At 36.1% G+C, this 25,102-nt stretch overlaps 3 protein-coding genes across 3 annotated transcripts; 2 read left to right on the plus strand and 1 right to left on the minus strand.

Annotated features, from left to right (window-relative positions):
• The first annotated feature begins 1,020 nt into the window (after positions 1-1,020).
• On the plus strand, positions 1,021-5,055 carry LOC134755116 (uncharacterized). Its single transcript, XM_063691593.1, has 2 exons — positions 1,021-1,088; positions 3,574-5,055. Exon 2 carries the CDS (start codon positions 3,584-3,586, stop codon positions 4,709-4,711), a length of 1,128 nt encoding a protein of 375 aa, XP_063547663.1. The 5' UTR covers positions 1,021-1,088; positions 3,574-3,583; the 3' UTR covers positions 4,712-5,055.
• A 7,863-nt stretch (positions 5,056-12,918) lies between these two features.
• Positions 12,919-17,440, plus strand: LOC134754878 (UDP-glucuronic acid decarboxylase 1). The gene is made up of 9 exons (XM_063691336.1): positions 12,919-13,152; positions 13,299-13,618; positions 13,834-14,013; positions 14,105-14,210; positions 14,299-14,412; positions 14,718-14,905; positions 15,341-15,473; positions 16,379-16,515; positions 16,988-17,440. The coding sequence occupies exons 1-9, from the start codon at positions 13,092-13,094 to the stop codon at positions 17,102-17,104; spliced, it is 1,356 nt and encodes a 451-aa protein (XP_063547406.1). The 5' UTR covers positions 12,919-13,091; the 3' UTR covers positions 17,105-17,440.
• On the minus strand, positions 16,949-24,043 carry LOC134754897 (beta-1,3-galactosyltransferase 6). The gene is made up of 3 exons (XM_063691367.1): positions 23,282-24,043; positions 22,388-22,578; positions 16,949-21,991 (listed from the first exon to the last, which is right to left on the minus strand). The coding sequence occupies exons 1-3, from the start codon at positions 23,921-23,923 to the stop codon at positions 21,661-21,663; spliced, it is 1,164 nt and encodes a 387-aa protein (XP_063547437.1). The 5' UTR covers positions 23,924-24,043; the 3' UTR covers positions 16,949-21,660.
• Positions 24,044-25,102: the final 1,059 nt, after the last annotated feature.

A 25,102-nucleotide genomic window follows, 5' to 3' on the forward strand; every position in this document is an offset into this window, starting at 1 on the left:
CCGCGATAGCTAGACAGTTGAAATTGTCACAGATACATTGTGACAGGTCAGGTAGATTGTGACAGTTGAATTGTCCGCTATAACAACAAATACTAAAAACAGAATAAAATAAATATTTAAGTGGGGCTCCCATTCAAGAAACGTGATTTTTTGCCGTTTTTCGCGTAATCGTACGGAACCCTTCGTGCGCAGTCCGACTCGCACTTGGCCGGTTTTTTTATTTATTTAAATTATCAAATAGTCAACAAATCGCGTTATGTCTGGCTGTCGGACTGTGTCTACTTATGTTATGTCATAAAGAACACTGTATAGGTAGTATAAGCAAAGAAAATTTAATGAGAAGTGTAAAACCATAACAAATGACTAAACCTTTTTTTTTTTATATAATGGATAAAAAAAAGTCTTAAGCCCTCATCAACGGCAGATTTTTATAACTGGAACTGTGTATTAAGAAATATATTGATTATGATTGCCTTAATCTCCTAAGGTCCAAGGTCCTACCTATATAGTACCTTCAGTTCGATGAAGTTTAAACCATATTAAACCGCCACTTGCACCATCCCACTAGCCCCGGGTTAAGCGGTTAAACCGTTAACCGAGTGTCAAATTGTACTGGTAACCATGGGTAAACCGTTACCCCAGTGTCAAACTGTACTGGTTACCATGGTAACTCCTGGTTTAACCAGTGAACCCTGGGTTAGTGGAATGGTGCAACTGGCGCTAAGTGCTAAAAGCTTGTACCTATTCATTGGGATGATATAGTTAAAGACTGAAATAATTGTTAAATTTATTAGTAAGTAGGTACTTATTTTATAACTATAATAATAACAGGAACAGAGGGCATTTAAAGCTTGTATAATTTTGTGACCGTATTCGCGTTCATTCACTACGTTATCGAATGTATTCAAGTACAACATAAAATTATTAATAATAATAGGTACGAATGAGAACACCATATGTTGTGCTTAAATTTCTATAGCAGTTGTGACATTGAATGTACGCTTCATATTGTAGCATAGTGATCAATCGCTATCTGCTCGTGTCCCAAACAGTCGCGGCCGGTGAGGCATTTCAACTACATACGTGCAGTAAGTTATTGCGTAAATGCCTGTGTCATGTTCAATTAATTCTAAAACTAATTTCCTATCTAACAATACACTCCTGCATAATTAGTGCAATAGTAACTTGTCCACAAATAGCAAAAGGATAAATATCCGAGTAAATATTAAATAATTTCACGGTTTAGACTCACTTGCTTTAGTCACTCGCGCGACATGTAAATAAATAGTCCGAGTAAATAGGCTGAGTTTACTCGGTGGTATTGTGTGTACTGTGTAGTGTCTGTACAAAAATCGTGCGCCCTTGCAATTGACCTTGATTTAAAGACACAAAAGGAAGAATTAGAAACAAATGAAACATAAAACATAATCGTTAACTTGTCGACTGTGCCCATAATTTGAAAATAGTGATAGGTAGGGAGCTTTCAGAAAATTTTGTACCTGCTCCCTAGTAGGTGCTTCACTTTTGTATGGAGAAAAAAAGTTGTGATATTTTTTCTAACTTTGCTCATCAATCGGGTCTCCCTAAACTAAAAACTATCTATTCCAAATTTCAAAAGAAGTCGATTTTAGTCGCAAAAATGTAAAATTGATAGATTACCTTTTATTACCTAATTGAAATAGCAAGTAGTGGTTTCTATTAGCACGTCTTCATATCTTGCCTTTTATCAGATTAATTCTTTGAAACCAGACTCACTAAATTAGTAATGTTTTTTTTTCTGATGGACGTTTAGGTAAACGAGCGTAAAGCACTGATTTTGTCGCTCTAATTTGTAAATTTCGTAAAGTTTGGACTGCTAAAAATGGTAAATTTGTATTACATATGTTCTGTACTTGACCTTTATCAGATTACATTTTTGTTATATGACTTAGAGTTCGAGGAAATGAAAGTTAAACGAATTCAATTTTCTCCGGAAATTACTCCTAACAAGTGACAATTTCTCTGAAAATCGACTTAATTTCAACGTAATTTTGATACTTAAACAATCTACAACATTTGCTGAAACTATTCTTATACATCAATTTGTATAATTTACCACCATAGTTTTTTGATGATTTTTTAAAAACTGCCCCTTCTGTTCATATATTACCGGTGACGCACGCTCGCGACCTTATTATTAAAAGGCAAGATGAGAAAACGTGCTAATAGAAACCAATACTTGTTCTTTAGATATTACGTAACAAAACGTGTATAATTTCAACGACTAAATCTATCAATTTTACATTTTTGCTCCAAAATCGACTACGGCCTCTTAAAAAGGTAGAGCGATAACCATACATTGCGTGAAAAAGAAATATTTTATAAAATAATAAAATATTATGAACCGATACTAAAATCAAATGAAAAAAAAAATATTTTGCGCCAAAAACACGTTATAGATACTTTTCCTTTGGAAATAGGTAGAAAAACTAAAAAATCTTAATTAGAACATTTAGCAAGTGACGAAAATCCAAGTTTACTTTTAATTATCAAATTTATTTATAGTTCAGTAACACACTACTCTCCACTTTGATGGTAGCCGCTTATAGCTCCTTCTACCCTCCGCTGTAGTCGTTGGTATTGGTTATACGTTATACGAGGTAATCTTTGTTGATGTTGTGCAACCTCTCTCTAAATATGAGCGATTTTTTTTGGCATACCTATAACATTTTTTCATCAGTGAGAACCAGAATACGAGCAGTCACACAAAAATCGAAAATTCGGAAAATTAAACAAGGGTGTTTCATTTTTCCGAATTTACTACCTACCCAATAAGCGTGAGTTGTTAGGAAAAGCTAATCACTGACAGTTTTGTGACGTTAATCAAATTAAATTTCAATTATCTTGGTTTTGGTATTCATTTCATAAACTATAAGCGATATTACATTGTAAAAAAAGGCAAAAAGTTGATTTCCATAAAGATTTCACGCTTAATTGTCGTCACAAAACTTATACCTACTCACGCTAATTGGGTACACTATTTTTGAAGACTCCCGACAACAAACTAAATAGGTAATAGTTAAGCAGGTATTATCAAGCGAAATTGAAGGTAAATATTGAAATTATGATTTAAGTATGATACTTTTGTAAAATAAGATATTGCTATGTTAATAGATGTTAAATTTTACCTTTCAATTTACAAATATGGTTATTCTTATCCAAAAATAAACAGGTAATACGTAGGTAGGTACATACTTACGTCTACAGTTTCCATCATTAAAATGCCTTCTAAATTTAAACAAACTTATATACGAATTAGTAGAAAAACCGGACAAGCGAGAGTCGGACTCGCCCGTCGAGGGTTTCGTACAAATTATTATTTATTTATATATATATGATTCTACTAGTTTAAAGTATTATTTTAGTTGACTCATAGAAAAAGTATTATATGCAATAGTGATATAATCAAGCTTTTCAATCTCGTACCCAATAACACGGTACCCGGCTGAAACCCTCTCCATTATATGTATCACGATTGTATAAAATACTATTATTATTACCAACAAATGATTACAATTAATTATGTTCGAACAGATCGGCCAGGATGAAAGCGACTGGTGGCAGAATACTGCTGGTGATAACTGTCCTGCTCGTCGTCACGCTCTGCGTCACGGCTGCGGGGTTAATGAAATCAGTCACTAACACGAAGCGTAGCCCAGACTCATGCCACCCTTTGGTGATCGCCCACCGAGGAGCCAGCGGCTACGTGCCCGAACACACACTCGCCGCCTACGGCCTAGCCATCATGATGGGTGCTGACTATGTCGAACCCGACGTCGTCATGACCAAAGATGGACACCTAGTGGCTAGGCATGACAATGAACTGGGTCTTACTACAGATGTCAGTCAGCGCTCTGAGTTTGCCGACCGACATCGAACTCAAAATGTAGATGGAAGTGAATTGACAGGCTGGTTTACCGAAGACTTTACTCTTGATGAACTTAAGACATTGCGAGCTATTGAACGTATACCTCAGAACCGACCTGGCAATGCACGAATGGATCGTTCATTTGACATTCCTACTGTCCAGGAAATTATTGACTTAGTGAAAAGCTTGGAAATAAGTCAACGCCGAACCATCGGTATTTATCCTGAAATCAAGCACAGCACTCACTTCCAGCGACTGGGACTAGCAATGGAAGCACCCCTTGTGCAACTTCTACACAACAATGGATATGAAGGACGTGATGATCCTATATATATCCAATCATTTGAAGTTAATAACTTGAAGGACCTCAAAAAGATAACTGACCTCCGGCTTCTTCAGCTTTACAGCAGCGACAAATCTTCTCAACCTTTTGATCAAGCTACACTAGGTACCAATTTCACGTATGGCGCAATGGCTACAGCAGAAGGCCTAAAAGATGTAGCGTCGTACGCATATGCAGCCGGCCCCGACAAGAGTTACATCATTCCACGCGACGAAAACAACAACCTTGGTACCCCGACTACGTTCGTGGCTGATGCCCATGCGGCAGGTTTGAAGGTGCATCCTTACACGTTTCGTGCTGAAAATCCTTTCCTGCCAGCTGAGTTTCGTAGCGGCGAACAATCTGACTCAGCTATTGGTAACTATAAGGGAGAGATTAGCGCTTTTCTGGCGGCAGGTATAGATGGCCTTTTTGCTGACCAGCCTGACATACCCGTTCGTATGCGAGGACCATGTCTTTAAAAGCTATTTAGTTTAGAGTAGGATATGGATAATATATGGAATTATGGACATGCACACTAACTTGGTATTTCACTATAGGTACAAGATCAGGGGCCTAGAGCGATCTCCTCTATCACTCCATTATTGCAAGGGCAAAGAAATTGACACTAACGAAATTAGTGTTTTAAAGAAGATTGAAATACTTTCAGTTTGTATTATAAATGCGAAAGTAAACCAGTCTGTCTGTCTGATACCTCTTGACGCTTAAGCCGCTGAACCGATTTATAGATGTATGGAAATAGTTAGGCATCCGGGGAAGGTCATAGGATAGTCAATCATCATCATCATTCCACGCAAACGAAGTCGAGGATAGTATATCTATACCTAAATACCGATGAGGGGGGGGGGCTGTAACAGGAACAGTAAAGGAGTGCAATGCATATTTATTTTTAATTATTTGCTCGTGTTACAGGATCCACCCGGTATCTATACCGGGTGTATCTGAATAAAATTTATCTATCTATACATATAATAAAGCGGAAGTGGGTCGAAAGTCTGTACATGGAAGATATTCGAAAAAAAATTGGCGGGGATACTTAGAATCGATAACAGAACACGTTCCAACAGTTTTTAGAAATTTTGTCTGTTTGTCTGTTTGTCTGTTTGTCTGTTTATCTGTTTATCTGTTTGTCTGTTTATTTGACCGCGCATCAAATGAAAACGGCTGAACGGGATTTGATAAAAACTTTACTAATGTATCGAAAAAAACCACGGCCAGGTTATAGGCTATAAAAATTTGAGAAATTTTTCCCTAAGGGGGATAAAAAAAGGGATGAAAGTTTGTATGGGGTTCAAGATTTATTTTAAGGTAGCAATTTAAAACTTCGTAGAAAGATATATTATTGAAATACAAGAAAACTAATTTCAGCGTTTTTGAAAATTCATCCCCTAAGGAGGTGAAAAAGAGGTTGAAAGTTTGTATGGAGATTGGAGATCAAATTTTTTTTCGAGTGCGTTACTTGAAACTTTGTATATGAGCATATTGTTATAATACAGAAAAAGTGATTTCAGCGTTATCAAGAATTCGTCCCCTAACGGGGTTAAAAGGGGGTTGAAAGTTTGAATCCATTACAAATGCTTTGAAACTTCTTAGAAAGATATAATAGACGATTACAAAAAAAGTAATTTCGACGTTTTTGGAAATTTAACGCCTCAAGGGGTTGAAAAGGGGATGAAAGTTTGTCTTGGGGTGTAATTTTTTTTTAAGCTAGGAACTTGAAACTTTACAAAAGGTATTATATTAAAATGCAAGAAAATTACCTCCAGCGTTTTTAAAAAAATCAATCCCCCAAGGTGGTAAAAAGGGGGTAAAAACTTTATCTTGATAACTATATCATTTAAGCTACTAGGCCAAGTTAGGTATCGTTTTTGTATAAATCGGGTATGCCGAATTCATTTATGATATCAAAATGACACCATTCCAAAGTGAAAACACAAAAAATATTAAAAATTATACTTTTTTTAATTCCTCTTCACGCTTAAACCGCTGAACCAATTTAGTTTAAATTTGGTAAAGAGATAGTTTGAGTCCTAGAGAAGAGCATGGGATAGTTTTAATCTCAAACATCATCCCTTAAGGGTGTGAAAAGAGAGGTGGAAATTCGTATGGGATTCAATAATCGCTGAACCGATTTAGATAAAATTTGGTATAGAGTCCCGTAGAAGAACATAGGGTAGTTTTTATCCAAAAAAAAATTACCTTAAAACTGAAAAGGAAGGTGTAATGTAGCGGGAATCAATAACCGCCTGAACTGATTTACATGAAATCTACGTATACGTCTTTTGATTTAGTTGAAAATGATACTAAACGACTTAGAACCTAATCTTAAACATCCCCACCCCCTACATCAAAAATCTGGGTAGCTCCACTTCTTAAATACATCTTAGGAACACCAAGATTAATTCTGCCAAATACCTAATCGTAATTATATCGCATCCATATTCATACGTATCGCATCCTTTAAGCACTTAAGACGAAAGTGGAGGACCCGCGCGAAATCACCTTTTCGTACAACTGTTAGTCCTCATTTTCCTCTCTTGATATTAACATTATTCAAAATATTTTGACACAATTAGTTGTGTAATCAACCACAGCTATGTCCCGTGTATGTTTGTGCTTTGGAATTTTTAATTACTTATTATAAAAGTTAGAAGCATTAAAAAAATTGCCTGAATTCAGTTTTTCGCTCCTAATTTTTACAATAATCAAAAAATCTAAAACAGTCAAACGTAGAAAACGTAGCGTTTAGCTATGGTAAATATACATCCAATTATGTACCTAAAAATATTTTCATAATGATAGAGGAAATAGGAGACTGCGTTTGTATGGAGAAGCGGCCGTGCCCTGGTTTCCTCTTAATAATGGCCACGAAGGTGAGTACTTTAAAAAAAAGCATGTTTCTATGTCGTTTGCGGAGTCTCGCAACGCATTGAGGCTACAAGGGGCACGGTCTCAGGAGTCTGAGAAAGACCACGGTGAGAGACTCAGTGGCGCTCTAGCAAGGCAGGTCGGTTCGCTTTCGGCTGAAACGTCAAGCCAGCGCGAGTCTCGATTGTGATCCCAAAGACATCGTACGCAATACATATGTAGGCGCAGATCCTGACGGAGTGTGGCGCCGGAGAAGCCGTGTTCATCCCGCGCATCCCCCTCATCCCGAGCAACTTCCCGTTCCGCTTCAAGCGCCTACAGGTTCCCGTGAGCGTCTGCTTCGCCATGACCATCAACAAGTCGTAGGGGCAGACGCTGCGCGCCGCCGGCGTCATGCTTAGACTGATTTGACTGGAGGACCGATTTGCATGATATTTGCCATGGACATGATTTGGATAGGTACAGTCATGGACGTAAAAATACAAAAATGGTACTGTATCGTTCGATATACACCTACTACTCTATGTCGTTTAAATCACGTCAAAAATTTGAATAAGGGCAAAAAAAATATTGATTTTGGAGTGTAGTTTTATTTAGTGGTACCTAATAGTAAAATATTTTATCTGGACTACAGTCCTCCAGCGTATCCATCTGTCAACTTTACTTCAAGTTCCGCCTCCAGGGGAGAGGGAGATAAATTAGGGGTGAATTAGCCGCTTACTGACACAGACCGAATCCCACGCAGGCGAAGCCGCGGGCACAGCTAGTGTTGAAATAAAGCATTATAAAACAATCAAATAAGTTATTATTTTAAGGTAATTTTAATAGTAATAAGTATTAGCTATTACAGAAATCATATAATTGATACTTTAAGTACTTATCCATTAGGAAATAACAATGTAACCTTATATTCGTATTTTTTATTGTTTTAATAATAAGGGTTGGTTTAAGACTCGAGTTGGCATAGTGGCTGTTAGCGCACACCTCTCGACACCCCTGAGCCGCTAACACCGGTGTTGCTCTTGGTCGTCTTTACGACGGCAGTTTCATCAGTTGTTACCAAAGATAGATATAACTCCGTAATAGATGGATACAGGAAAAAACGTGCATCGAAAAAAAAAATTGATTCTCGATCAGAGGGCGCTACTAGCTTTGGCCTACTGTCGAATAGATGGCGTTGACGGTTTCGTTTGTTATTTAACAATTTTAATGCATATCAGTGAAAAAACATGGGTCAAAATCATAAAAATAATTAATGCAAATAAAATAAAAACATTTATCCATATTTAAATACATTTTATCGTATTTTTATAAATCTTCATTTTTAGTTTTAAAGTGTGTCGATAGATGGCAGTGAATTTACTGTGGTTACAAAATGACAGTACCGCTCTATCTTATTATAAATCTCTTTGGTTTTTACACACTGGTAATATTTTACAATAAACAAAATGTATACATGCCGTATATATACCCTTAAACGGATCTCCACTATTATGTGTAACATTACAACCTGTAGAGCTGCATAAGTTTGAAGCTTCATTAATTTCGGTCTGATCTTAAAGAAATGGCGCTATATACTGTCAAAGAGTAACTTATACTAGAGCGGTACTGTCATAGTAAATTTTATAACCCCAGTAAATTCACTGCCATCTCTCGACACACTTTAAAACTAAAAATAAATATTTATAAAAATACGATAAAATGTATTTAAATATGGATAAAGATTTTTTTTATTTGCATTAATTATTTTTATGATTTTGACCCATGTTCTTTCACTGATATGTGTTAAAATTGTTAAATAACAAACGAAACCGTCAACGCCATCTATACGACAGTAGGCCAAAGCTAGTAGCGCCCTCTGAACGAGAATCAAATTTTCTTGATTTTCGAGGCACGTTTTTTCCTTAGACTGTATCCAACTATTACGGAGTTATATCCATCTTTGATACTGTCCATGATTTGGGAAATAACCATAGGTACCTAGTTTTGTTAATTAAGTATATTGAGTTGAAATCATTTGCAGTAGGTATATAGGTACCTTTTATTAAATACGTCGAAAACATAAGACGAATAGGACATTCAACATAACGCCTAAAGCGGTAAAATTTTTGCAGGTATCAGTGAAATATCAATAACCTACTCCAATTTTCTCTTAAAATGTTTCGTGATTGGTGCCTACATGGAAATAATAACTCAGGAACAAATATTTGTGATAAACACACAAATGTTTAAATGCCCTTACCAGGATTGGAACCCTGAACCTGCTGCTTCGTAGGCAGGGCTAACTACCAGAAATGATCTAACGTTTTTTTTATTAGAAAAAAGGATAAAAAAATAAATTTTCTAACAAAAATTAATTCCCTTGATCGACAACAAAAAGAAACACACTGTATTAATCATTGGCAGTGTTTTTGACAGCTTGTTCGAAAATGTGCGGCAATGATGACATTTGTCAAAAGTCAGAATACTCAGAATCTTATTAATGTCATGAATAAAAAGATAATCAATAAGGTCGAAGCCCACAGGACCCATTTGCATGCTGCCAAAAACAGCTAAAAAGGCTAGACCATGTAACGTTTATAATATCTGTGTAAAACCCTTTTTATGTGCAAATAAATGATTATGACTATGATTATGAAGAAGGTTTCATACTGTTTATTACCTCAGGCAGCTCCAAAGTAAAAAATCGTAATTTGTTAACTTCTTCGTAACCGCTACACCGGTTGTTATGGTTACATATCAGAAAACCGAAAATTGATTTACGTAATGTCGAATCACCTATGCTCAATTAACCAAAGCTAATAACACCTAATGAACGAAATACCTAATGCACGTTTCACCTAATATTGTTTTACCTAAGCTCTGATTACCTATAGTCGATTTACCTAAAATTGGCACACCTAATGCTTGAAATAACTAAAGCCGATTTACCTAATACACGAAATACCTAATGTTGATATATCTAATGCACGAATTACGTAAAGCTGATATACCTATTGCTCGAAACACCTAAAGCTGATATACCGAATGCACGAATTACCTACAGCTGCTATACCTAACGAACCAAACACCTTAAGTCGACATACCTAATCTACGTAATACCGAAAGTCGATATACCTAATAGTCGATACCCCTAAACTTGATTTACCTATTGAACGAATTACCTAAAGTTAATATAGCTAATGCACACGTATATTGGTCGTTAACGTTTACCCTAGGAATACCAGGTGGAAAACACTATTGTGAATGAATCTATTGCTGTCGAGCAATGTGTAATTATTTTGCAGTTTTATATTTTTTCCCTTATTTTTGAGGATATATTTGTAGGAATACAAAAAGTATTTTTTAATACAGTTGCTCAAAAAGTGCTACTTTACGTAGCTGTGTAGCGTTCGCAAAGTTGGTTTTTGCGAACTAGTGCTTTTTATTTTTCCAACTTTTTAAAATTTAATTTGAATCGTAATTCATACGTCCACGTCAACGAGTATAAATGTTCAATTTTTTTTATTTCGGCATTAGACATTTATTAATATAATTACATGATATAAAGTAGGTAAATATTTATTGGTTATCATATAAATAAAACGTTACATAATAAGATATATTTGTCACTAATTTATTATAAGGCAGAATAGAATTATCATTGCTAAATTGGCTGTTGTAAACAAAAAGAGTGGAAAATTAAAAAGTAAAACCGGCGCCCGCTATTTTCACTCAAAATTTAGTTGTATCAAAATAATTCATCCTAAATTGCAACCTTGAAAGTATTTTTGTATGAAATAAGTTATTGTTATAAAGTTTTGTATGTATTTATAAGTAGGTAGGTATTTCGTGCATTAGGTAATTAGGTATAACAACTTTATGTGTTACGTGCATTAGGTATATTAGCTTCAGTTATTTTGTTCAATAGGTAAATCAAGTTTAGGGGTATCGTCAATTAGGTATATCGACTTTCGGTATTACATGCATTAGGTATATCGACTTTAGGTATTTCGTTCGTTAGGTATAACAGCTTTAGGTAATTTATTCATTAGGTAAATCAACTTTAGGTATATCGTTCATTAGGTATATCAGCTTTAGGTGTATCGCCCATTAGGTATATCAGCTTTCAGTGCTTCGTGCATAGGTTTAGGTGAAACGTGCTTTAGGTAAAACGTGCATTAGGTATATCGTGCATTAGGTGTTTCGTCCATTAGGATAAATGAAATTAGGTATTATGAACTTAGGTCATTCAATGTTTAGGTAAAATGATCGTTAGGAATTTTAAAAATAGTTGAGTCGAGCATAGGTGATTCGACAATAGGTAAATCAATTTTCGGTATTCTGATATGTAACCGTTGTTATGATACTTGGTATACTGATTCTAAATACCCTAATGCATAATTTACATTTCGGCTTTGTCGAATGGCTAAGGACACCCTGTATACCTATATTACTTTTATTAGGTTTCCTCGTATTCGATATGAAAAGTAGATTGTTTAATTCGGGTGAAAGGCACCAAGCATCATTTCTTTATATTTATTAAAAAATAAAATATCTTTATTTCGGAACGCGAACGTTGTTGTATTGCAGTCATACTCATTATACATTAGGTGTATTTCATTAATTTGTTAACAAAGTTTAGACTATTGTGACGGAAGGGTAACTACGGAACCCTACACTGAGCATGGCCCGACATGCTCTTAGCCGGTTTATATTTAATTTTGCCGCTCTTTGCTACTGATAGAAATTGCTTGGAGTATAGTTACCCAACACCAGCGCCACCTTTCGAATATTGTCTTGCATGCTTGCTTTTAGCTTATACAACAGTACTAGACATAAAATAAAGATGTCACCACTAAACCCATTCATTTTTTTAGTTCACAACACAGAACAGAAGTTCGTTCGTTCGTTGGACTATTTACTCTCTTTAGCACAGAGTGAGGGTCTACCGCGAACTACGTTCGACGTGTTGCCTCTCTGTCGCGCTTGTAAATTCGTACGTAAGTGTGACAGGGACTACAGGGAGGCAACACGACGAACGTGGTTCGCACAGTAGGCCCTCAAGCGCGCTCCAGACTACGCGGCGCAAAGCCGCGAACGTGAGTGTGGAGTCGATTTCACTGATTAGCAAACTAGACTCCACACTCGCGTTCGCGGTTTCGCGCCGCGATTCACGCACGAGTGTGGAGGGCGCTTCAGAGTACAGCGATGGCTAAATAAAGGTCGTAACACACCATCACACCGCACCAAGGTCATTGTGCGACGCACCTATAAGTAAGAGCGAGAAAGAGATATCGCTTTCTCGCTCTTACTTATGGATGCGTCGCACAATGACCTTGGTGCGGTGCGACGGTGTGTTACGACATTAAGTGAATAACTTTATGCTGGGGCCACACTAACGGGAAACGCGTTATTTCGACATTTTTCATACGGCCACACTGGGATAATCGCGATAATCAACGGCGTTTCCCGGTAGTGTGGCTCCGGCATTACAAAATTGTCTGCAATGGCTTAGTCATTATTCTGAGGCAATGGCAACATTGAATGAACGAGAAAAGGAATTTGTGTGAACGAGAAAACAAATGTTTTTTTAACATAGAGGTACAATATGGGTGTAATAGCAATAATAAATAATGTACAGTAATGCTAGGTCTATGGTTTTTTGAGTCGTTCCGTCTCATTTCCGTCTATGTCTATGTTCCGTGGGCTTCGTGTTTTCATTTCATTCCACGCTCATTCATGTCAGTCATCAGTTCAATTTTCAATTTTGCGTCAGTCAGTCTGATGAGTGACAAACATCATTATCGTAATAACGTATTGATGTGTGATGTGTTTGACGTTTCTATTTCAGTCTACTCACTGTTTGCTGAACACTTGCTGATGTGAATTCAGTAGAACGTAGAGATTATAAGCTCTTTGGCATTCAGTATTTGTTATTGAACATTTTGCCGAAATGTGAGCACTAAGAATTATAGAATATTCCTTTCAGATATGTTAAGGCAATCTTTAAAATTCAGAAAGACAATAACCATAACATGTATCTTGTCTTTACGTAAGTACACGTTTTTTTATGTTTCTATGATAAGGTGCGGTGTTGCACTAGCACTAGAAGATTCTACTCTACCGGTATCAGCCACCTGTTTTGTATCTTGTAATTAGATATTTATGCACAGTATCACAGACCACGTCTTTTTTCAGTGTTTTTACTATTTCTAATTCTTACGAAAGATAAATATGAAGAAGGGACACACAAAGATAACCAAAGACTAATTGTCAATTCACCAGAAATAACCTATGACCAGATAAAAAAAATACCAGTTAGGTTTGAGAATACAAACATGGAGAATCCTAAACCAATACAATCTAATGAGGCAGAGGATAGTACAAAGCGTCAACTGCAGGAAGCGCAGGCTAGAATAGAACAATTAGAGAAGAAAATTGCTATATTAGAGGGAAGGGTACCACAAAAATATCCTGAAGTAAAATACTTGGGTTACAAAGAGAGAAGGCGCATTTTGGTAAGTTGAAAATGTGGACAGAGCTTGGATGCACTCTTCAATGACAGCTTTACTAGGAGGAAAAACATTGTTAACTTGTAACACCTTTTTAAATGACTGTAGGCTACAATGACCAAGTTAACTGCATGGCATTTGCAATGACAAAGTGTGGCCATGTCATCGTTGATGTCAAATATCTATGAAAATATGATTAAAATAATTTAAAATCATTTCAGGTAACAGGTGGAGCTGGTTTTGTAGGATCCCACCTGGTAGATGTTCTTATGATGCAAGGCCATGAAGTAATAGTTGTTGACAATTTTTTCACTGGTCGCAAGCGCAATGTTGAGCATTGGTTTGGCCATCGCAACTTTGAAATGATTCACCATGACATTATCAACCCGCTATATGTTGAGGTATTTATTCTAAATACTTAGCAAATCAAATCAGTTTGATGTAATCCATCTTATTAGAACTGTTGTTTTAATAATTCTTCTTTAATTTTAGGCTGATGAAATATACCACTTAGCTAGTCCTGCCAGTCCACCTCACTATATGCAAAATCCAGTGAAGACAATTAAAACTAATACATTAGGGACTATTAATATGTTAGGTGAGTGTCAAGAAATATATATTTATTTAGAGAACTTATCTACTGCCTGAGTAATAGATTTGTTAATATTTTTATTTTGTTATTACAGGGCTAGCACGCAGAGTTGGAGCAAAAATTTTAATAGCCAGTACTTCTGAAGTGTATGGTGACCCAATGGTGCATCCTCAACCAGAGTCATATTGGGGCCATGTCAATCCAATAGGTAATTACTTATATTAAAATCAATATGTATTCTATACCTACCTTCTAATTACAACAACTCAAAAAAAAAATTATGTATGTATTAAAGTTGGTAAAATTAGTAGATATATTTTGTAACATTCTATTTTTTTTTAATACCATGTCGGTGGCAAACAAGCATACGGCCCGCCTGATGGTAAGCAGTCACCGTCTATACAAACATCCTATATTTATATTATGTTTTCATTGTTGTTGACTATAAATGTGTTTTATTTATTATGATTGGTAATTTAAGAGAATAATTTCTAATAACAAATGACGTTTTAGGGCCAAGAGCGTGTTACGATGAAGGCAAACGGGTTGCAGAAACATTAGCTTATTCATATGCAAAACAGGAGAATGTATCTGTCCGAGTTGCCAGAATCTTCAACACATATGGGCCCAGAATGCACGTGTCGGATGGCCGTGTCGTGTCTAACTTTATCATGCAAGCACTACAAAATTTAACTATCACAGTAAGTTTATCCAATGTGTATGTGTGCATACAAACAATAACAGTAACACATTGCCATATTCGCCAAAATATATATTTTATCTCTCTTTTCTTATGGCGACAATCCATTTTATTTTGTTGGTTTTATAATAGACCAGAAGAAATGGTTGGAAAGCATAAGGAAAAGGCAGCCATACAAAAAATCTAATAATTCATCACAATCACATTGAAACATCCAATTTAGATGTATTATAAATTCAATTTACGCGATATAATCCGTTTTCATAGTTTTATTTCATGAGTAACTATCGCGGTAACCGAAGACAATATTATCCAATTTAGAGTTAAAACTAATAAATATAATGGAACAGAATCTCATTCCTCTAGTGAAACTAAAGCATATTTTTTATATTTAAAATCTGCTGTTTTTTAGTCTGATTTACAAAATATGTTTCAGGTATATGGCAATGGAAAGCAAACCAGATCATTCTGCTATGTCTCGGATCTTGTAAATGGTCTACTGTCACTAATGTCATCGAGTTATACTCTGCCTGTTAATATAGGAAATCCCGTGGAGCATACAATAGAAGGTAATTTTATTTCAATGTGGTTATAACCAGCCAATGGCTCACTAGAAAGGTGACTGAACAGAAAACGTTAGGTTAACCAGGGGGCCTTGCCAATATGACAATCGTTGATGGTAAACGCCAATCCAAACATTAATAATGTATATACATATACAGTCGAGGTCAAACATATGTTTACACTTTTGCACCTTACTCCTTTGTTATATGGCAAATAATGTAAAGATATCTTTGACCTCGACTGGATAAGAACAGATGAGACATCTGTTATCCTGACACTTTTTCTTTTCGTTTGGGATTTGTTGACGTACTACCGTTGTCATCTTGCCTAGGCCACTGGTTAGGTTATTTCTTCTAGTCAGTAGTTAAGTCAGTCAAGTTTCTGTCATGGCTAGGTTGAATTGTGTAAGGTTGTCCCATATTTTCATATCTTGCATCTCAATGTATTGCAACTCTTTTTTTTTATATATGATGGTGGCATGCAGGCAATCGGCCCCCATGTGCACTCTGTTTGATAAGAACCCTTGAATTGTACCAGGCCTTTCGCCACCAACATGATATATTTTGTAGAGCTTTTATTTGATTACAAATAAGGCCGCCAATGCTGCGATTCCCCATTATTGTCCTAGTTTGGGAACCGTGCGGCTAGATAATTTAATGGCACTTAAAAGCGTCTGGGTAAAATAAATTCTGTCAGACCAAGAAAATTATAATATTTATATCTGTAGGCAGAGCGGCAATATCTCAGCCGTGAGATAGGCTCCCCGCCCCTCTCTAATTAATACAGTTAGAAAAAAGACGGATGGGGTGAGATAGTGTCGCGGCGCTCCTGTCCTAAGGCTACTGTGTCCAGTAGAAACACGTAACGTATCGTGTCGGGCCCCGGCAAGTCATTATTATTTATGTTCTAGAATTTGCTATGATCATAAAGAACATAGTGCCTGGGTGCCGTAGCATGGTGTCAACAGGCGCGGCTGTGGAGGATGACCCGCAGCGACGGCGACCTGACATTACCCTCGCTGAAATGCAGCTTAATTGGTCTCCTAAGGTTCGTACCTTCAATTATCACAGACGCAGTGAAGTTTACTTAGCGACCTCTTTCAAACCGTCTTCCCGTGGTCTTATTTTGCTGCGTACGGCGTACCTGAAACTTTCCTATTAATTAATGTTTTTTCATATTGGATCCATTTGTCTGGTATAATAAGTATCCTGTTTTCACCACAGCAGCTGGTGGCAAAAATTTGGTTCTCTCGTGCCTTGAAACCGTCGCAACTCTCAATATTCCATTTTTCGAACCAGTCACTACGCTCGTGGTTCAATTTTGGAATCTTTCGCTTGCTCGAGTATCAATATTAGCACGAGTGGTTAAACAACAACATTGTCCCCTTGTAAAACAAATAAATATTCTCGAATATGATAGGTCACAGGGGTAACAATATTTAATGTTTTTGTACAGTCAAGATTGGGAAGGAAAACACTGATTTACGGTGACACATCCTTAATTGTTCTTTATTTTACAGGTTTCTCTAGAGGAAGGATTACAGAGAACAATCGACTATTTCAGAGAAGAATTGTCGAGAACAACTTTTTATAACAATCAAACATATATGGACACTAAAATAAAAAATTCTCATTAAGTCATACATTAAGAATATGGAATGCATGTTTTTAGGGTTCCGTACCCAAAAGGTAAAAACAGGACCCTATTACTAATACTCTCCTGTCCGTCTGTCTGTCACCAGGCTGTATCTCATCAATCGTGATAGAGACACTTGAAATTTTCACAGATGATGTATTTCTGTTGCTGCTATAACAACAAATACTAAAAGGTAAGGAACCCTCAGTGGGCGAGTCCGACTCGCACTTGTCCGGTTTTTATGGATTCTTGTAAATGTGATATTAATCTATTGACTGTACAATGTTTCACATGTTGTGTTTTTTAATTATTCAATAAAATAAAATATCAGATGGTTTCACGATCGTTTAATTGTTTCCAATTGTTTCTTATAAATAAGTAGGTATAGTTGTAAGTTAATATTGACTAGAAGTTATGTTCCGGCGCGAGCTCAAGAGGGATTCTGGGGCTAAGGGAGTGGGGTATACGCCGCATCCTTGACGGGGCGGAAGCTGGGGCAACTCGCAGGCGAAATATTGAAATTAAAAGTAAATCTCTCCCTTTTTATAGTCGATTCAGACAGAGAATAACTCAGTGAAACGAAATTTAAGGATATTGCAACTGATACAAATAGAAATGACATAATTGCAATGAGTATTTCATATTATATGACGGTGATTCAGTTTAATAATAAATTAATACCAATAAAAAGCTCTGGCCTAATATCTGGTTGTGACATTTATTTGGTTCAAAGCCGGCATATACTTTTCACATCACCAATTCGAAAAAGGGGTTTTTCTTCCCTGCTAGGAGGGATCAAAGTGGCACTTTTCTTCCCTGCTAGGAGGGATCAAAATAACACTTCTGTTCTAGGACACTATTTTTAATTTTTTTTGCAGATTATTTTTTTAGCTTAAATAATATTCTTATACATCATAATTACCTCATAGGTGATGTGAAAAGCAATATGTGTCACATGGTAGCAAAATTATTTCCATCTTGGACGTAGCACACTTGAATCCCTCACTACGCTCAGGATTCTACTTTAGAATCCCTCGTTACTCTCGGGATTCTATTATAGAATCCTTCGCTTCGTTTAGGATTCAATGTACGCCCTCGCCGTAAATATGTCATTTTGCTCCCTTGTAACACAATCTACTATAAAAATATAATAAATGTTTTAAGGAAGAATTGCAAAAAAAAACTAGTTAAAGACTTGTAATTACTCTGAAGTTAATTGATTTCATGGTGTTACAACAATTACTGAATTACCGGGTTATTCCCACTAGTTACCACTGGTAACAACTTGGTGGTAACTAGTGGGAATAACCCGAATTACCATGAAAGTGTGTTACATACATATGCTATAAACTTATGTGTGTGAATTAAGTAGCTACCTACAATAAATAACAATTTAAAGTGAATTGTCATAACATAATTGAATCAATTAACTTAAGACTAATTACAGGTTCTACTACGTACAATTTATTTGCAATTCATCGTTAACGCAACTGTCAATGCATAAAAGGTTTAAAGTAATTAACACATTCGAGTGCCGCTCGGTGGGTTCTCTGTTCATAGTAGCTTTCCTCTACAAAGCGGGAAAACGCTGGGATAGGCTACGAGCGTAGCGCTATGAAAACATTGGCAGTGAATGCGTTAACCCTTTACCAGGCCGCGAAGAACAAGCGTGCTTTATTAAGTACTTTATATGTATAGATTTGCAACCGTATTGAACGTCTTGCACACAATGTATTTACAAAAGTCGGATATTTTCCTGTAAACCAGAAAAAAAACGTAGGACACGGTAATGCCATTGTCTGGCCGAGTAATGAACTGCCATACCTATTCAAATTAGTGTAACTGTATTCTTTACCAGGCAAAGGGTGATAAAAATAAAAAGATAGTTTAATTCAAACCATTGATCCATAACCCCGGGTTAGTATAAAAATCTTAAAAACTACACCACCCACCTAGTATATCATTCAACATAGTCAGTTTTTAACTAAATCTAAGAGTACAAGTCTTTAGAGGGAATTTTTAAGACTACGCAAAGTCCCTAACTCCCTAGTTATAAGTTGAACACAACAAGAATTTATTACATGATATAATGGATTAGTTTGGAATGGGGCAGAATAGTTCTCACGTCAAACTCTAACATGGCAATGGGATAGTGTCATCCCACATCCTAATTCTGGTCATATTACAGAAATGCATGAATGTTTAGCAATGTGCTTGGATCTTTTTAAATCGAGAGTGAATAGACATCTTTAAGGTAAGCATGACGATCCACATCGGCACTTACCATCTGGTGAGATTGCGGTCATGCTTGCCGTTTCGTAATAAATAAAAAAAGCACGAGATTAAAATAACCTTACTACGCTCCCAATCTACAAGATATCAAAAAATTGTGCTTTCATTTCTCTGAAATAAAGTAATGTGAAGTCAAAGTAAAGTGTTCGATTTTCGTCATAAACCACCGAAATTACTGGTCAAGTGAATTCAAACAACTGGCAAAGAAACATTATTGGATTTAGAAGTATGTTGTGAATGAGGACATTTTCATAAAGGTATAATGCTTTGTAGGAGATTTGGAGCTAAAATCTGACTATGATAAATGAAATGATATACTATGTGGTTGGCATATCACCCTTTGGCTGGTAAAGGGTTAAGGAGCAATGCTTACAGTTAAAATTATGATTATAGGTATCTAGAACTTTCCTAGCAATTTAGGCCACGCAATAAGAAGGTATAGAGGGAAATGCAAGAAACACTATTTTTAACTTCGTAGCTTTGTTTGGACTAGTTAGGAGATGAACATATCAAAAGTCCCCGGCCGTAACCCTGGTGCTGGGGGGAGAGGGGGGTTTGAAGGTTCCATTTTTCGGTTTTTCGATTATATCTCGGAAACTATGCGCCTGAGCGACTTGGCCACTTATACAAAATGAAAAGAGATTTAATTTGTTACAAGTTTTATTCAGTCAAGTTTTTCGATATCTTGTATAGTTTTTGAGATATCCGCTCTTGAAGGTTTATTTAGGGCTCTCATTTTTATCTTGATTATCTACATCAATAAAGCTGCTAGGCCGGGTTTGGTAACATTTTCGTATAAATCGGGGGTGCTGAATTCATTTATGGTATCAACAATACACCTTTCCGAAGTAAAAACATATAGACTTTAAACAAATAACTTTTTTTTACTCCTCTTCACGCTTAAACCGCTGAACCGATTTAGTTGAAATTTGGTAAATAGGTGTTTTAAGTTCCGAGACAGGATATAATATAGTTTTTATTTCAAAAATCATACTTTGAAGGTGTGAAATTTGGTGTGAGGGGAATTCAATTTCGGCGAAGAGGCTGAGGTTAATACTGTTTAAATTTAGGTTTGAAGTCATGTTTGGTATCATTATCAACTAAATCAAACATGTAGACCATCCCAAATATTATTTAAATAGGTTCAGCGGTTATTGATTCCCCATACAAATTTCCACCCCACCCTTAAAAGATGATTTTGGTTATAAAAACTATCCTATGTACTGTCCCGGGACTCAAACCATCTCTGTACCAAATTTCAACGAAATCGGTTCGGCGGTTTAATCGTAAAGAGGAGTTTTATAAAAAATCATTTTTTTTAATTTTGTTTTTACTTAGGAATGGTGTCAATGTTGATACCATAAATGAATTCAGCACCCCCGATTTATACGAAAACGATCCCAAACCCGGCCTAGCAGCTTCACCGATGTAGATAATCAAGATAAAAATGAGAGACCTAAATAAACCTTGAAGAGCGGATATCTCAAAAACTACAAGATATCGAAAAACTTGACTGAATAAAACTTGTAACAAATTAAATCTCTTTACATTTTGTATAAGTGGCCAAGTCGCTCAGACGCATAGTTTCCGAGATATAATCGAAAAACCGAAAAATGGAACCTTCAAACCCCCCTCCCACCCCAGCACCAGGGTTATGGCCGGGGACTTTTGATATGTTCATCTCCTAACTAGTCCAAACAAAGCTACGAAGTTAAAAATTGTGTTCCTTGCATTTCCCTCTATACCTTTTTTTGGGCATTTATTTCCTGGCCTAATTAAATAAATTTGCTTCCGTGCACTATAGTGTAAAGCGAGGTTTAGACTAGCAAGAACTTGCATGCAATTTACGTTACATTGCCGACTACTAAGGTAAACTGCATTAAGCATTGATCAGATACCGCAATTTGCATGCAAGTTCTTGCTAGTCTAAACCTCGCTTTAAGGAAGTCCCTAAAAGAAGTTTTTGTTTAAACACAATATTGTAAACGGTCTGATATGTACATCCATACCAAATTACAGCTTTATAATAGTACTCATTAACCCGATATTGCTATGCCTCGGACGGACAGATATAACAAAACTCTAAAATGGGAAGTTGTCAATCATTCTTAGGTTGAATGTATTTGCTTGTGAGTGCATATCCTGTCTTACTTCTTATTGAATATTTATCAGTATCAATTTATAATAAAAAAATATAGATTTGTTCAGACTTTTTTGAATCTTCTAGAGGAACTAATACTAATAAATATTTGACTAGTTGATCCTTCACGTTTTCATATTGCCAGGAATAATTTCTTTATTCCTGCTAAACAAATGATGAAGTGAATTACAACATTGACTAGGGCGTGAATTCCACTTATATTCATAGGCTCCTCTTTCTATGGTTTCAGTTTTGCACAGGTTTTCTCCTTTTGAGTCCACCAAAGCTTTGTACATCTGAAACATATCTTGAGTAGTCTGTTTATGTCTTACTAACATATGATTTAGGCATCCTCGTGAAATCCATTCGGAGTCAAATCTGACATCATGAACTCTGTTGATTCCATCCAACGGAGCTGTCCAAACACCCATTGATATATCTTCTGATCGATATGAACTGAAAAAGGCAATTTAATGAGATAAGTACCAATTATGGTTTTTAAAATAGACAACTAGAATAGAGACTATTTTAGTTAGGTTATTAACTAAGTTCTTAATTAACTTTTTTTTTATTTTTTTTTATTATAGGACATTCTTACACAGATTGACTAAGTCCCACGGTAAGCCCACGGAAGCTTGTGTTATGGGTACTCAGAAAACGATATATATAATATATAAATACTTAAATACATAGAAAACACCCATGACTCAACAACAAATATCTGTGCTCCTCACACAAATAAATGCCCCTACCGGGATTCGAACCCAGGACCATCGGTTTCGCAGGCAGAGTCACTACCCACTAGGCCAGACCGGTCGTCACGTCGTTTACTGTCTATTCACCTTTATTTACCTTAGAAAGTCTACATTTTTGGCAATAAAGTCTATGATGTTGCGAGAAACAACATAACCACCACCAAGTGCATATGGCAGATAGTTGTCACACAAGAACCAGTCTTGTTCCTGCCATTTGCCTTTCAGTTGGACCCGGGCATGCCCATTGAAATATCCCCAATATAGGCCTCGATATTGGGTCATACTTGGCTGAGGAAAGAAGATTTCATTAGTATCACTTAGTTGGTTGGCAGGGAGGCAAAGCTACTGATAGACAATGTTAGTAACTAACAGGGGTTTTTTCTCTCAGTCTTATTAACTTGAATATTTCTAATCAATAGACAAACTGCTCATGATATGAACTTGGTTCTTTATCAAAATTTATGACTGATATGTAAAAATGTTCTGGTTAAGGTGCATAATCAGTAATGACCCACTCCCAAAATCTCCCTGTTACTAATGGGTGTCATGTACCCAGAAACCTTTAGTAAAACAACCATTTCCGTTTAATTGGTTCTCCTGATATTCACATTTCTTCTCTGAAAGTCTATTTGCAGCGTTACTTAACTGCAAAATATGACAAGCTAAAACAGTTATAGAATACTGGTATTATTTTCAAATTAATAAATTATTATTTTTGGTTGGTAAATAATTTATAATTTTGCATTATATTCTAATCAAGTGGTTAACAAATCTTCAAATGGAACTGCTAATTATTTAATTTTTTTCAGTTTCATATAATTATGTATTATGTCATTCATTTTTTTGCACTACACCCAATGAGTTCCTGAAAAAGAAGAACCCCTGACTCAACAAGACATCTTGACAATAAAGGGGGGAAATCTTTACGTATTTTTTTAGGGTAACCTGTACAGTGACATCTTGTTTAATTTACAGTCCATCTTCTTCTTACCTTCACTTGGCTGGAGATATATGTATTGAGGGTATATGAATTCATCTGAGGAGCAAAAGCTTCTAAAACTTTTACAATTAGATCTACTCTAACAAAGGAGTCATCATCACATTTAATAATATACTTTAGATTCTTTACATTTTCATGGAACCATACAAAAGATAGTTTCATTTTCATAGCCAAATTTTCATATTTGTCAGTCAGGTTATCCAACAAAACCATATCATTACTCCTGGTACTTTCTGTTTTTAACATGTTCATCTTTTCAGTGCTTAATCCTTTGGTGCCAACTACAAAGTACACTTTGATGAAATCATGGTTGCTTCGCTTTTCAGTCCAACTGTGGTTCCACTTGTATAATCGTTCTCCATTTTCGACAAATATATTGGACACAAAGTTTGTCCAGGTGCTGCGAATAACATTGCGCCGTTCCTCGTTCAAAGGGCTGGTTAAAACAAGCACCGCGTACTCTATACCACTAGTCGCAATCGCACCTTGCCGTGCAGACACTGTGGTTACAGTATTCACAGCATTAGCACAGTCAATTCTCAAAAAACATAGTGCTATTCCACAACCAATACAAAAGAAAAATATACTAACGCGTAACATACTCTTATGCCTTTTGATAAATATTGCCACCATTATAATACTTGGTCAATATAGTTGATGCTCAACCAAAACATGTATCTTTAAAATCTTTATCAAGACCGGGCGTAATTCACATGAAAATATCCCCCAACTCAAAATATCTCGTCGCTCTATTGGTGTGGTGTTGTACGCTCATTGGTTCTGGTTGTAAGACAATAGACATGCAGATTAGATCATTAGATTGTCACGAATGTCACTGGCTCACTGCTGTCACTAGTGTCATGTCAAATACAGATAATACATTATAAGCAAGCGAGCTTAGCAAAAAGTATCAATAGCGACATCACACAATTTTTATTTTACCAATCTTTTTTATTGTACTTGAAAAGTGAGTGAAACGTCTTGAAAAACCTGAAGTAGTATAATGTATATGGTGTGAGATCAAAAGTTTTCATTGAGATTGAGCATATACTAATTGCATTATATAAACATCGATATTAAGAATTGAGATAGTCGATAAAAACAAACATTCACGCTCTACTGAAAAGAAATAGTGCGACAAGATAAAGGGGTCTAGTTATGATATAGTCAAGCCACTTCCTTCAGTAGAAAAAAGAAAAAAAATTAAAAATGTAGGCAACAAGGGTTATTGTCCCATAGAAAATTTGATTTTCTTTTTCTAGTGACAAAGTTAGTTCAAGGATTAGTACTGTAAGTTACAGTCTGTAACTGAACTCTATAACATCGTGACCTTGGTCCTGACATAGGAATTACACAAATATTTGCATTATTGAATGGACCGCGTCTAAACCCACTCTCTAACCTAAACGTTTAGTTTGTTAAAAACGGGGTTCATGGCGCTTATGGTGATTTCTAATCTTACTGACCTGAAAGCCAGTTAATCCACTCAATGACAGCGCGACCTACGCGTTACGACTTACGAGCGTAGCTGATAACACGAGAAAAACTGTATGTAGCGAAAAGCGCCTACGAAAAGGGAACCCGCCTAGCAGGTCGCTGGTAGTCAATGTGTTAAGGCTAATTTATTTAGTAGTTATAATATTAAGACTAGGGTCTCCTCGGGACAATTTAATGTTTAGTGGTGTGTATTTTCGCAGCAAAGCGAAAGTGTAAATAATTTCTCAAATGCCTTGCGTAAGTGGACATTTACATGGAGGGTGAATTATTTTTGCATATTGAAATACATGTTAAGTAGATACTTGAATGCTTCGT

The sequence above is a fragment of the Cydia strobilella genome, chromosome Z (genome assembly GCF_947568885.1).
Source record: "Cydia strobilella chromosome Z, ilCydStro3.1, whole genome shotgun sequence".
NCBI lineage: Eukaryota > Metazoa > Arthropoda > Insecta > Lepidoptera > Tortricidae > Cydia > Cydia strobilella.